Source organism: Carcharhinus amblyrhynchos, chromosome 8, assembly GCF_965287045.1.
Source record: "Carcharhinus amblyrhynchos chromosome 8, sCarAmb.v2.hapA, whole genome shotgun sequence".
Classification (NCBI taxonomy): domain Eukaryota; kingdom Metazoa; phylum Chordata; class Chondrichthyes; order Carcharhiniformes; family Carcharhinidae; genus Carcharhinus; species Carcharhinus amblyrhynchos.
Window position 1 is genome coordinate 124,845,297 of NC_137331.1, and position 13,321 is coordinate 124,858,617.

The following is a 13,321-nucleotide window of genomic DNA, read 5'->3' on the forward strand; positions in this document are numbered from 1 at the left end:
TGCAGAGGGACATAGATAAGCTGCAGAGCTGGGCCGAGAGGTGGCAAATGGAGTTTAATATGGAATAGTGTGAGGTGATTCACTTTGGTAAGAGTAACAGGAGTACAGAATATAGGGCTAATGGAAGGACTCTTAGTAGTGTTGACGAGCAGAGAGATCTCGGGGTACATGTGTATAGATCCCTGAAAGTTGGCACCCAGGTTGATAAGGTTGTTAAGAAAGCGTACAGTGTGTTAGCTTTTATTGGTAGAGGGATTGAATTTCGGAGCCGTGAGGTCATGTTACAACTGTACAAAACTCTGGTGCGGCCGCACTTGGAGTATTGCGTACAGTTCTGGTCGCTGCATTATAAGAAAGATGTGGAGGCATTGGAAAGGGTGCAGAGGAGGTTTACCAGGATGTTGCCTGGAATGGTGGGAAGGTCTTATGAGGAAAGGCTGAGGGACTTGAGGTTATTTTCATTAGAGAGAAGAAGGTTACGAGGTGACCTAATTGAAGCATACAAGATGATCAGATAGGGTGGACAGTGAGAGCCTTTTTCCTCGGATGGTGATGGCTAACACAAAGGGCCATAGCTTTAAATTAAGGGGTGGTATTTATAGGACGGATGTCAGAGGTAGGTTCTTTACTCAGAGGGTAGTAAGGTCGTGGAATGCCCTGCCTGCAGCAGTTGTGGACTCGCCAACTTTAAGAGCGTTCAAATGGTCAGTGGATAGGCATATGGATAACATTGGAATAGTTTAGGTTAGAGGGTCATCAGATTGGTTCCACTGGTCGGCGCAACATCGAAGGCCGAAGGACCTGTACTGCGCTGTAATGTTCTATGTTCTATATTACTAAGCTTACCTATAACCCTCTATTTTACTAAGTTTCATGTTTTGCATAATTGGGTTCGGGAGGGGTGAGTGTAGAGAGATTGGGTTTAAGATTGTTGTTGTTTGGGTTTGATAGTTCCAGTTCCAATTGTGCCCTTTTTCATAATATGAGTTCATATTATAACCATAGAAACATAGAAACTGAAAGCAGGGGTAGGCCATTCGGCCCTTTGAGCCTGCTCCACCATGCAGTATGATCATGACTGATCATCAAATTCAATATGCTGATCCCCTTTTCCCCCACGTCTCTTGATTCCTTCAGTCCAAGAGCTATATCTAATTTCTTCTTGAATTCACACAAGCTTCAATTACTTTGTGTGGTAGTGAATTCCACACATTCACCACCCTCTGGGTGAATACATTTCTCCTTAGATTCAATACCTTTTTTTCAAGTATAGTATAAAATTAATCTAATTCCTGTTCCTCTGCCCTGTCCAAATATCAGACAGATTTCTGTTGCCTCAGGTTATCAAGGGATCCGAAGCAAAGATGGGAAAATGGAGTTTGGGAATATAAGATGCATGGACTAACTAGATGGTCAAGGAGCTCAGAGGAGCTGAATGGTCTACTCCCATTCCTAGAACTTAAAAAATATGCTTAGCTATTAGCAAAGAGTGGGGTAATGGCACCAAAAGGATAGCTCCAGCACAGTGAGCTGAATTGCCTCTTCCTGTAGTGTAAGGTTTGTTATGATTCTACTGGTCAATGTCAAAACCAAGGGCTTTTTAGGTCGAACAGAGTTAGAGGCTGGTTGAATAATGGAATAAAGCAAAGAAACAAATAGGGTGGGGGAGAGCAACTGGAGCAAGGGAAGAAGGAAGTAAAAGAATAGAGAAAGGGAAAAAAAGAGGGAAGGGAAGAAATTAACTTTAATCGGTGCTGATTTGTCCAAAGCTACTGATTATCAATTTTATTATCATGAGGTGCTAATCTTTAAACTGCAGGTAAACTTTTAATTAAAAGTTATGGATTTAAATGTCCTTGAATTTTCCATCTTCAGAAAGGAACATACCCACCAGCCCCTGTTAATCATTTCCTAAATTATTTCCTAAGCAGACCTCCTCAGAGGAGCTAAACTATCATTTAATACATGCCAATATTGCCCCCTACAGGAGAAATAGTCGGAGAAAAACAAATCCTTTCTACTTACTGAGATATGGAGATGAATATATAAACTAGAAGCAGGAGTAGGCCATGGGATGGAACATTTAAGGTATGAAGAGAGATTGGATAGGCTTGGGTTGTTTTCTCTGGAGCAGAGAAGACTCAGGGGCGACCTGATTGAGAGGCACAAGATTATGCGGGACATGGACAAAGTGGATAGGGAGCAGCTGTTCCTCTCGGTTGAAGGATCAGTTACGAGGGTACACAAGTTAGAAGTGAGGGGTGGGAAGTTTAGGGGGATTTGAGGAAAATCGTATTTACTCATTAGGTGATGACGGTCTGGAATGCGCTGCCTGGGCAGGTGGTGGAGGCGGAATGCCTCACATCCTTTAAAAAGTACCTGAATGAGCATTTGGCACAGCATAACATTCAAGGCTATGGGCCAAGTGCTGGCGAGTGGGATTAGGTGGGCAAGTCAGGGCCTTTTATACGTCAGTGCAAAGTCCACGGATCGAAGGGCCTCATCTACACTGTAGTACTCTGTGATTCTGTATTCATTTTGCACCTCAAGCCTGCGGTGGGAAAGGATGAAATTGAGGTTGTTGAGTATGGAAGAATGCGTTTCCTGAAAGTCCTGGCGAATTAAAGAACAGGCCATGATTTAAATATTTTAAATCAGAGTCAGACAGATTAGGCTGGCTGGATGGTAGGCAGGAGAGGAGCAGAGCGGATACAAGTCAGATCTAGGGTACAGCTTGATGGGGAGGTGTGTTGTTGTTCGTCCATCGTCATCGATGAGGACCACGACACCATTAGTCATTTTGAGGCTGGTTGCGGTGTGTCCAAAGATGACTGATCAGGCCAATTCGGGCACGGAATGTCCTGGCACATATTGGACAGGCTTGTGTAGACACTGTAGTTGTTGCGCTGGTGGCTGTGGACTTGCACAGCTCGCGCTTAAGTTGTGCTTCAGCAATACACCTTGCTTCGTAAGCTTGACAGCCCTTGTGGATGAGGTAGTGCCAGGTAGGGTGATTTTGTGCCAGCGTTTCCCAGGTGGTTGTGTCAATGTCAAGCGACTTCAGGGAGGCTTTGAGTGTGTCTTTGAAACGTTTCTTCTGCCCTCCATGCGAGCGTCTTCCAGCAGAGAGTTCCCCAAAATGGAGCTGCTTGGGTATGCACTCATCTGACATACGGATGACATGACTTGCCCACCGGGTCTGCGCTCTCATCAGCAGTGTGTGGACTAATGGTAGACTTGCTCTAGAGAGAACTTCAGTGTCTGGTACTTTGTCCTGCCATCGGATGCTAATATTCTGCAAAGACAAATCATGTAGAAATGATTGAGCTGTCTTGCATGCCTTCGATACACAGACCATGTTTCACAGGCATACAGAAAGGTAGTGAGTACCACGGCGCTGTAGTTTTGTTGCTGGGCTGATTCCTCGACATTCCCATACAGTGGAGCGCAGTCTACCAAAAGCAGAACTTGCCTTTCCTATTCTGCAGTTAACTTCTGCATCAATAGTCACTGCTTGGGAGAGGGTGCTGCCAAGATAAGTGAACTGGTCCACTGCCTGTAGTTTCTGCCCTTTGATTGTGATAATGGGTTCTGTGTACGGTGCATGAGGAGCAAGCTGGTGCATGACTTCGGTCTTTTTAATGTTGATGGTGAGTCCAAAGTTGTCACAAGGCGTGGAAAATTTGTCCATACTGACTTGCATCTCTGGCTCTGAGCCAGCATACAGGACGCAGTCATCGGCAAAGAGGAAATCTCTCAGAACAGTCTCTTTCACTTTGGTAATAGCTTGAAGTCTCCTCAGGTTGAAAAGTTTCCCATCCACTCTGTACTTGAGGCTGATTCAGCAACACCGTCCTGGAAGGCGTCATTCAGCATGGCAGTAAACATCATGCTGAACAGTGTGGGTGCGAGCACACAGCCCTGTTTGACACCATTGGTGACTGGGAATGCCTCAGAGGATTCTCCGCCACCCAGTACTCTGGCCATCGTGCCATCATGGAACTGGCGTACCATCTGAATGAATTTGGGGGGGCTGCCGAACTTTGACATGATCCTCCACAGGCCTTGTCGGCTAACAGTATAGAAGGCTTTTGTGAGGTCAACAAAGGTTGTGTAGAGCTCATGATTCTGCTCCTGACACTTCTCTTGAAGTTGGCGCATAGCAAAAATCATGTCAATAGTCCCATGACCTTTGTGGAAGCCACACTGTGACTCTGGAAGCAGGCCCAGCTCCAGATGAGTGACCAGACGATTTAGCAGGACTCTTGCGAGGGTTTTTCCTGTGATGGAGAGCAGCGAGATTCCTTGGTGGTTGTTGCATACTTGCCAATTGCCCTTCCTCTTGTAGAGGTGTACGATGTAAGTATCTTTAAGTTTCTGAGGAATGGATCCTTGCTTCCAAAAGGACTGGAACAACTCGGTGAGCTTTTCGATAAGTGCAGGACCAGCAACTTTATAGATCTCTGCGGGTATGGCATCTGCCCCTGGTGCTTTGCCACTGGATAGCTGGCTGACAGCATTCGTGACTTCGGCTACTACCAGTTGGTCATCCATGGCACTGTTGATATCAACCTGGGGAATCCTGTCTATTGCCTCATCGTTAATAGATGACGGTCGGTTGAGGACGGCTTCAAAGTGTTCAGCCCATCTCTGCAGGATCTGAGCCTTCTCTGTAATGAGAGTTGTACCATCTGTACTCAGGAGGGGGGAGCTCCTGAGAGATTGAGGTCCATAGAGAGTGTTGAGGGCTCCATAGAACCGTTTCAAGTTGTTTCTGTCAGCATATCCCTATATTTCATCTGCCTTGGCGCTCAGCCAGGCATCCTAAAAATTAGTCAACCAGATATTTGGTGCCAGTAAGATTGCGAGAGGTGAGAAATCAGGCCGGAACGTGATTTCTCGGCTCGCTTGTGATCTTACCAGCTCACCCTGCCCATCGACTGGCAGGCTGCAATGGTAAAATCACCCCTCAGTCTGGCAAAATGTTAATTTTAAAATCTTCATCCTTGTTTTCAAGCCTCTCCATGGTTGCAAGCTCACTCTCCCTGCATCTTCCCCAGCCCCACAAGCTTGTCTGAGTTCTCTGGGTTCTGACTTCCTGAGCATTCCGATTTTAATTGGTCCACCTCTGGGGACCATGCCTTCAGTTGCCTGGTGGGCCCCAAGCTCCAGAATTGCTGAGGCCACTGAAATACCCGCACAAGGGAAACTGCAACGTCCTAGGGGAGTGAGGATAGCTGGATAGCTCTCTCGCATTTACAATATCCTGTGCTGTGGGATTTTATAGTTGATTGAGCGACAGTTTGGAGAGTGTCGCGCAGATCTACGGAAAAGAAGTGTGCGCAGGGTAGGACTGATCATTGAGCAGCCAGTTTAATATTAATTAGGGATGTTGGTGCCGGATATTTTGCAGGACTGAACCACTGCAACCCTGATAACCGTTCCTAAATCCTGTGAAAGGAGGAAAACAACCACACGCCTCAGCTCACCTCTGCCTTAATATCACTTCCTGGGAAATTACATCAGGATGTCTTTTAAGGTAATGATATTATTTGATTCACAGCATCCCGTGCATCATTGCAGAGCAGGGAACTAACAAATGCATGACTTGAAACCCCGTTAAAAATAGATCGGATCCTGTATAAAATGGAATCAGAGTAAATGCCGACATATTGTGAAACCTTCTAATTGTCTGCAACCGTTTGTTGTGCATTTTCCGTTATAATCGATAAAGCAAAACGTCAAGATTTCTCAAGAATGTGCCATTTTCTCCCAAGTATCACTGAATGGAGAGAATAGCCGGTTTACATTCATGTGTCTCCAGGGACACTTGCACTCATTGCAGATACCAGGGGAAAACCTGTATACCGTCTTGTAATTATTTGGTGATAAGGTAGAAGATTGGAAGCAGTATAGATATGTTTTCCGCTCTCCCTTATCTTTGCAATGTGCCTGCAGTTGTGTGGATAATCATAAGGATTCGAGGATAAGCTTCATGGTACACGAGGCAGAAAGGAACCGAAAATTAAGATGATATGGTGATCTGAAATTATTTGGGAGGAGGCGCTTCTGAAACATAAACACCGGCACGGACCAGTTGGGCTGAATGGCCTGTTTCCATGCAGCAGTTTTATGCGGTGGACCTTTTCGAAGGGATGATGGTTAGGAATTTATGATGAGGTAGCTCCGAAATGACACATTCAGCAATAAAAGATTAGAAATAATTCCAGCATTTGTGGCAGATTTTGGAGTGTAAGTGTAGATTGACCTGACTTGTACTGTGGAGTGACTGACCCATCATAGGAGGTTAGAATTCATCCTGCATGGATCCAGATAACTAATAGATGTGGAAACTGGCAGCATTTCAGCCATCCAATGTACAACGATCTGTCCAGTTGGTCACCACTCTCCCCAGCCCCTCTCTCTCCAGTTCATTCTGCAGAGGTCTTCAGTATTTTACTCTGCAAGTATTTATCCAATTCCCTTTTCAAAGCTGATGGTAAAAGAGATAGAATAAAATGAAGCAGGATACTTATGACTGGTGTCAGTTTGAAAACACAAAGGAGAACCAGGCTAACTGCAGAGCAGAAGTAAAAAAAAAATACAGAATACAAACACCTTCTTTTGGCACAAAAGTAGTAAAGAAATGACTAAAAAAACAGAACTGATTAAAGACCAAAAGAAGATTTACATATGGGGGCAAAGACATGGCTGAGGTACTAAATGAGCACTTTCCATCTATCTTCACCAAGGTAGAATAGACTGTTGTTATGTACAGGAAAACTTCTTTATTTGCATGCTGTCTGTCCGTAAGCAGAGATGTTTTAATTTTTTTAAGTAGATTGTGGTGTGTTCCCCCAAACTCTCTGTTTGTGATGTGATTTTATAAACTCTCCTTAAGGTTAAATTAAAAGTATAGTTTATTCACACATTCAAACCCAGGGATGAGCGCAACTTCAAATACACACACAAGCATACAATAAGAGAGGTTTTTACAACTACGGGTAACTTAAAAGAAAAAAAAGCACCACGGATATGACATCTGTTCACGTGATTGCCAGAGCCCAGAAAGACAGAGTCTAGCAAGGGTTCCTTCGTGGAGGAGCTTCAGTTCTGATGGGGGCTCAACCATTGGAACAGTCTGAACCATGCTGAATTAGGACTCTTGTGAACCATATAATTAGAGAACTAAGCCCTTGATAAGATGGCGAGCTGCCTTCTTGAACCACTGCAGTCCCTGTGGTTAGGTAGGAAGTTCCATGAATTTGACCTAACAATAGTGAAGGAAATGTCAGGATGGTGAGTGACTTAGAGGGGAACCTCCAGGTAATGGTATTCCCATATATCTACTGCCATTGTCCTTTTACATGGTAATGGTTGTGGGTTTGGAGATGCTGCCTTGTTGAGTTATTTAGTGCATCTTGTAGATGGTATTATTAAACTAGAAAGAGTGCAGAAAAGATTCACCAGGATGCTACCAGGGCTTGATGGCTTGAGTTATAAGGAGAGGATGGATGGGCTGAGACTTTTTCCCTGGAGCATAGGAGGTTTAGGGGTGATCTTATGGATGTCTATAAAATAATGAGGGGCATAGATCAGCTAGATAGTCAACATCTTTTCCCAAAGGTAGGGGAGTCTTAAACTAGTAAAAAGTCTGACAACACTAGACAGCAAAGGTTTAAGGTGAGAGGGGAGAGATACAAAAGGATCCAAAGGGACAATTTTGTCGCACAGAGGGTGGTGAACAAAATGTCTGGAACAAGCTGCCAGAAGTAGTAGTAGAAGTGGGCACAATTTTGTCTTAAAAAGTGTTTAAACAGTTACATGGGTAAAATGGGCATAGAGGGATATGTGCCAAATGCGGGCAATTGGGACTAGCTTAGTTGGTAAAACAAAGGTGGCATGGACGAGTTGGGCCCAAGGGCCTGTTTCCATGCTGTAATCCTCTATGACTCTATGGTATGCATTGTTGCCATTGCGCGTTGGGCGTAGAGGGAGTTAATATTTAAGCTGATGGATGGGTGCTGATAAAACAGGCTGCTTTTTCTTAGATGGTGTTGAGCTTCTTGAATGTTATTGGAGCTGCACCCATTCAGGCAAGTGGAGAATATTCCATGACAGTCATGACTAATGCCTTGTACTAATGCTCTGGAGAGTCAGGAAATGAGTCATTCGCTGAAGGGGGGCAGGGAGGAGTTGGTGGTATTGCCATAGGCCTAGTAAATCGAAGACCCACTGTAATGCTCTGGGGAATTCAATTAAAAAAATCTGAAATTAAAAGTTTAATGATGACCATGAAACAACTGTCAATTGTTGTAAAAATCCAACTGATTCACTAATGTCCTTTAGGGAAGGAAATCTGATAAGGTGCCGCACAAAAGGTTGCTTCAGAAGGTTAGGGGGCATGGAGTTGGGGGTAAGGTGTTAGCGTGGATAGAGGATTGGTTGTCTAATAGGAGGCAGAGAGTTGGTATCAATGGGTGCTATTCTGATTGGTGGGTGGTGACTAATGGAGTGGGATTGGTGCTGGGGCCTCAGCTATTTACGATTTATATAGATGATCTGGAGGAGGGGGCTGAGTGTGGGGTGACGAAATTTGCTGATGACACTAAGATAAGTGGAAAAGCAAATTGTGCAGAGGGTGTGGAAAGTCTGCAGAGGGATCTAGATAGGCTGAGCGAGTGGGTGAGGACCTGGCAGATGGATTATAATGTTAGCAAGTGTGAGGTTATCCACTTTGGCAGGGATAATAGTAGGAGGGATTACTATTTAAAGGGTGAAAAGCTGCAGCATGCTATGGTGCAGAGGGACCTGGGGATCCTTGTGCATGAGTCGCAAAAACCCAGTCTGCAGGTGCAGCAGGTGATCAAGAAGGCGAATGGGATGCTGGCCTTTATAGCGAGGGGGACAGAATATAAAAGCAGGGAGGTCTTGCTGCAACTGTATAAGGCACTGGTGAGGCCACAGCTGGAGTACTGTGTGCAGTTTTGGTCGCCGCACTTGCGCAAGGATATCTTGGCCTTGGAGGGAGTGCAGAGGAGGTTCACTAGGCTGATACCGGAGATGGGGTTGGACTATGAAGAGAGGCTGAATAGACTGGGTCTGTGCTCATAGAACATAGAACACTACAGCACAAACAGGCCCTTCGGCCCACGAGTTGCGCCGATCACATCAACACCTACCAATCTATAGACCTATCTATAACCCCCAATCCCATAAAACCCCATATACTCATCCAGAAGTCTTTTAAAAGACCCCAGCGAGTTCGCCTCCACCACCACTGACGGCAGCCGATTCCATTCACTCACCACCCTCTGAGTGAAAAACTTACCCCTAACATCACTTCTGTACTTTCCTCCCCGCACCTTAAATCTGTGTCTCGTTGGAGTTTAGAAGGATGACGGGGGATCTTATAGAGACGTATAAGATAATGAAGGGGATGGATAGGGTAGAGGTGGAGAGATTCTTCCCGCTCAGAAAGGACAGCAGGACTAGAGGGCACAGCCTCAAGATAAGGGGAGGAACAGTTTAGAATGGAGTTGAGGAGGAACTTCTTCAGTCAAAGGGTGGTGAATCTCTGGAATTCTCTGCCCGTTGAAGTGGTGGAGGCTACCTCGCTAAATATATTTAAGACACAGGTAGATAGGTTTTTGGTAGGCAAGGGAATTAAGGATTATGGGGAGAAAGAGGGAAAGTGGAACTGAGCCACTTCAGATCAGCCATGATCTTATTGAATGGTGGGACAGGCTCGAGGGGCTAGATGGCCTACTCCTGTTCCTATTTCTTATGTTCTTATGTTCTTAAATTTGCCACCATTATTTACCTGGTATGGCCTACCTATATGTGACTCCAGAGCCACAGCAAATTGGCTGACTCTTGTTTGATAAAGCAGACGCAGCATGGTTTCATTAAGGGGAAGTCGTGCCTGATGGGTTTATTGAAATTCTATGAGGATGTGTCTAGTGCGGTGGATAGAGGGGAATCAGTGGATGTGGTGTTTCTTGATTTTCAGAAGGCGTTTGATAAGGTGTCGCACAAAAGGTTGTTATAGAAGGTTAGGGGACATGGAGTTGGGGGTAAGGTGTTAGCGTGGATAGGGGATTGGCTGTCAAATAGGAGGCAGAGAGTAGGTGTCAATGGGTGCTATTCGGATTGGCGATTGGTGACTAGTGGAGTGCCCCAGGGATTGGTGCTGGGGCCTCAGCTATTTACCGTTTATATAGATGATCTGGAGGAGGGAGCCGAGTGTAAGGTGTCGAAATTTGCTGATGACACAAAGATAAGTGGAACAGCAAATTGTGCAGAGGGTGTGGAAAGTCTGCAGAGGGATCTAGATAGGCTGAGCGAGTGGGCGAGGACCTGGCAGATGGAATACAATGTTGGCAAGTGTGAGGTTATCCACTTTGGTAGGAGTAATGGTAGAAAGGACTACTACTACAGGGCGAAAAGCTGCAGCATGCTACGGTGCAGAGGGACTGGGGGGTCCTTGTGCATGAGTCGCAAAAACCCAGCCCACAGGTGCAGCAGGTGGTCAGGAAGGCAAATGGGATGCTGGCCTTCATAGCAAGGGGGATTGAATATAAAAGTAGGGAGGTCTTGCTGCAACTGTACAGGGCACTGGTGAGGCTGCAGCTGGAGTACTGTGTGCAGTTTTGGTCGCCGCACCTGCGCAAGGATATTTTGGCCTTGGAGGGAGTGCAGAGGAGGTTCACTAGGCTGATACCGGAGTTGAGGGGGTTGAGCTATGAGGACAGGCTGAATAGACTGGGCTTGTACTCATTAGAGTTTAGAAGGATGAGGGGAGATCTCATTGAGACATATAAGATGATGAAAGGGATGGATAGGGTAGAGGTGGAGAGGTTCTTCCCGCTCAGAAAGGACAGCAGGACTAGAGGGCACAGCCTCAAGATAAGGGGGGGTGCAGTTTAGAACAGAGTTGAGGAGGAACTTCTTCACTCAAAGGGTGGTGAATCTCTGGAATTCTCTTCCCGTTGAAGTGGTGGAGGCTACCTCGCTAAATATATTTAAGACGCGGGTAGATAGGTTTTTGGTAGGCAAGGGGATTAAGGGTTATGGGGAGAGGGCGGGAATGTGGAACTGAACCACTTCAGATCAGCCATGATCTTGTTGAGTGGCGGGGCGGGCTCAGAGGGCTAGATGGCCTACTCCTGCTCCTATTTCTTTTGTTCTTATGTTCTAAATTGTCAGGTGTAAGTTTTTCACTCAGAGGGTGGTGAGTGAGTGGAATCGGCTGCCGTCGGTGGTGGTGGAGGTGAACTCGCTGGGGTCTTTTAAGAGACTTCTGGATGAGTACGTGGGATTTAATGGGATTGAGGGTTATAGATAGGCCTGGTTAATAGGGATATGATCGGTGCAACTTGTGGGCCGAAGGGCCTGTTTGTGCGGTAGTGTTCTATGTTCTAAATGTTCTCTGAAATGGCCTAGCAAACCATTCAGTTCGAGGGAAACTGGAGATTGGCAATAAATGATGGCCCAGCCAGCGAAGATCACATCCCTGGAATAAATTTTAAAAAGGATTCCTCGTCTCTAATGTGGTTTTGTAGCCACAGTATTTACATGGCTGGTCCAGTTCAGTTTATGGTCATTGGTAACTCGCAGAATGTTGATAATGGAGGACCATTAAAAAGGTTGTAGCTGGGCACTTAGAAAAAACTTGAGCTAATTGGGAAGAGTCAGAATTGTTTTGTGGAAGGAATATCATATTTAACCAATTTATTAAAGTTCTTTGAGCGAGTACAATGTACTGCGAATAAAGGGAAGCCTATAGACATACTGCACTTGGATTTCCAGAAGGCATTTGATAAAGTGCCACATCAAAGGATATTATGGAAAATAAAAGCTCATGGTGAAGGGAGTAATGTAGTAGCATGAGTAGACATTTGACTGGCAAAAAACAGAGATGAGTATAAATGGGTCTGTGTCTGATTGGCAGGAGGTGTCGAGTGGAGTGCCACAGGGTTCAATGCAGGGTCTCAACATTTTACAATTTACATTGGGCAGCACAATGGTTCACATGCTGACTCACAGTGCCAGGGACCTGGGTTCAATTCCAGCCTTGTGTCACTGCCTATGTGGAGTTTGCACATTCTCACCATGTTTACATGGGTTTTCTCTGGGTGTGCCACAGTCCAAAAACATGCAGGTTAGGTTGATTGTAAAAGTAAATTTACCATGACCATAGTAAGTTGACCCTAGTGTCAGGGGATTAGCAGGGTACTGGAATAGGGCCTGGGTGGGATTGTGGTTGGTGCAGACTCAATGGGCCATATGACCTTCTTCTGCATTGTAGGGATTCTATGATTCTACATCAATGACCTAGGTGAGAGGAGTGAAGGTGTGGTAACTAAACTTGCAGAAAACACAAAGATAGTTAGGAAAATGTGTTATGAAGAGAACAAAAGGAGTTTGCTGATGGATATTGGTAGGTTCAGTAGTGGTCAAAAATTTGACAGATGGAGTATAATGTGGAAAATGTGAAGTTGATCACTGGCAGGAAGAATTACTTAAACAGCGTATTAATTAAACAGAAAATGACTGCAGAATACCAAGGTGCAGAGGGATCTAGGTGTTCCAGTACATTAGTCACAAAAAGTTGATAAGAACATAAGAAATAGGAGCAGGAGTAGGCCAACTAGCCCTTCGAGCCTGCCCCGCCATTCAATAAGATCATGGCTGATCTGTTGTGGCTCAGTTCCACATTCCCGCCCTCTCCCCATAACCCTTAATCCCCTCTCTCATCAAAAACCCATCAACCCGCGTCTTAAAAATATTTAGCGAGGCAGCCTCCACCACTTCAACGGGCAGAGAATTCCAGAGATTCACCACCCTTTGAGTGAAGAAGTTCCTCCTCAACTCTGTTCTAAACCGCCCCCCCCTTTATCTTGAGGCTATGCCCCCTAGTCCTACTGTCCTTTCTGAGCGGGAAGAGTCTCTCCACCTCTATCCTATCCATCCCATTCATCATCTTATACGTCTCAATGAGATCTCCCCTCACTCTTCTAAACTCTAACGAGTACAAGCCTAATCTATTCAGCCTCTCCTCATAGCTTAACCCCCTCAACTCTGGCATCAGCCTAGTAAACCTCCTCTGCACTCCCTCCAAGGCTAAAATATCCTTGCGTAAGTACGGCGCCCAAAACTGCACACAGTACTCCAGCTGCGGCCTCACCAATGTCCTATACAGCCGCAGCAAGACCTCCCTACTTTTATATTCAATCCCCCTCGCGATGAAGGCCAGCATCCCATTAGCCTTCCTGACCACCTGCTGCACCTGCAAGCTGGGTTTTTGCGACTCATGCAC

The 13,321-nt window shown here is 45.5% G+C and overlaps 1 protein-coding gene across 1 annotated transcript in view; it reads left to right on the forward strand.

The window, feature by feature from the left end:
* The first annotated feature begins 2,039 nt into the window (after nucleotides 1-2,039).
* The window catches only part of ankrd29 (ankyrin repeat domain 29), an 87,356-nt gene continuing 76,074 nt past the window's right edge, over nucleotides 2,040-13,321 (forward strand). Inside the window, exons 1-2 of the mRNA XM_080194757.1 lie at nucleotides 2,040-2,088; nucleotides 5,414-5,539. Coding sequence (XP_080050883.1) covers nucleotides 5,528-5,539 — 12 coding nt within the window. The 5' untranslated portion in view covers nucleotides 2,040-2,088; nucleotides 5,414-5,527. The remainder of the gene's footprint in view (nucleotides 2,089-5,413; nucleotides 5,540-13,321) is intronic.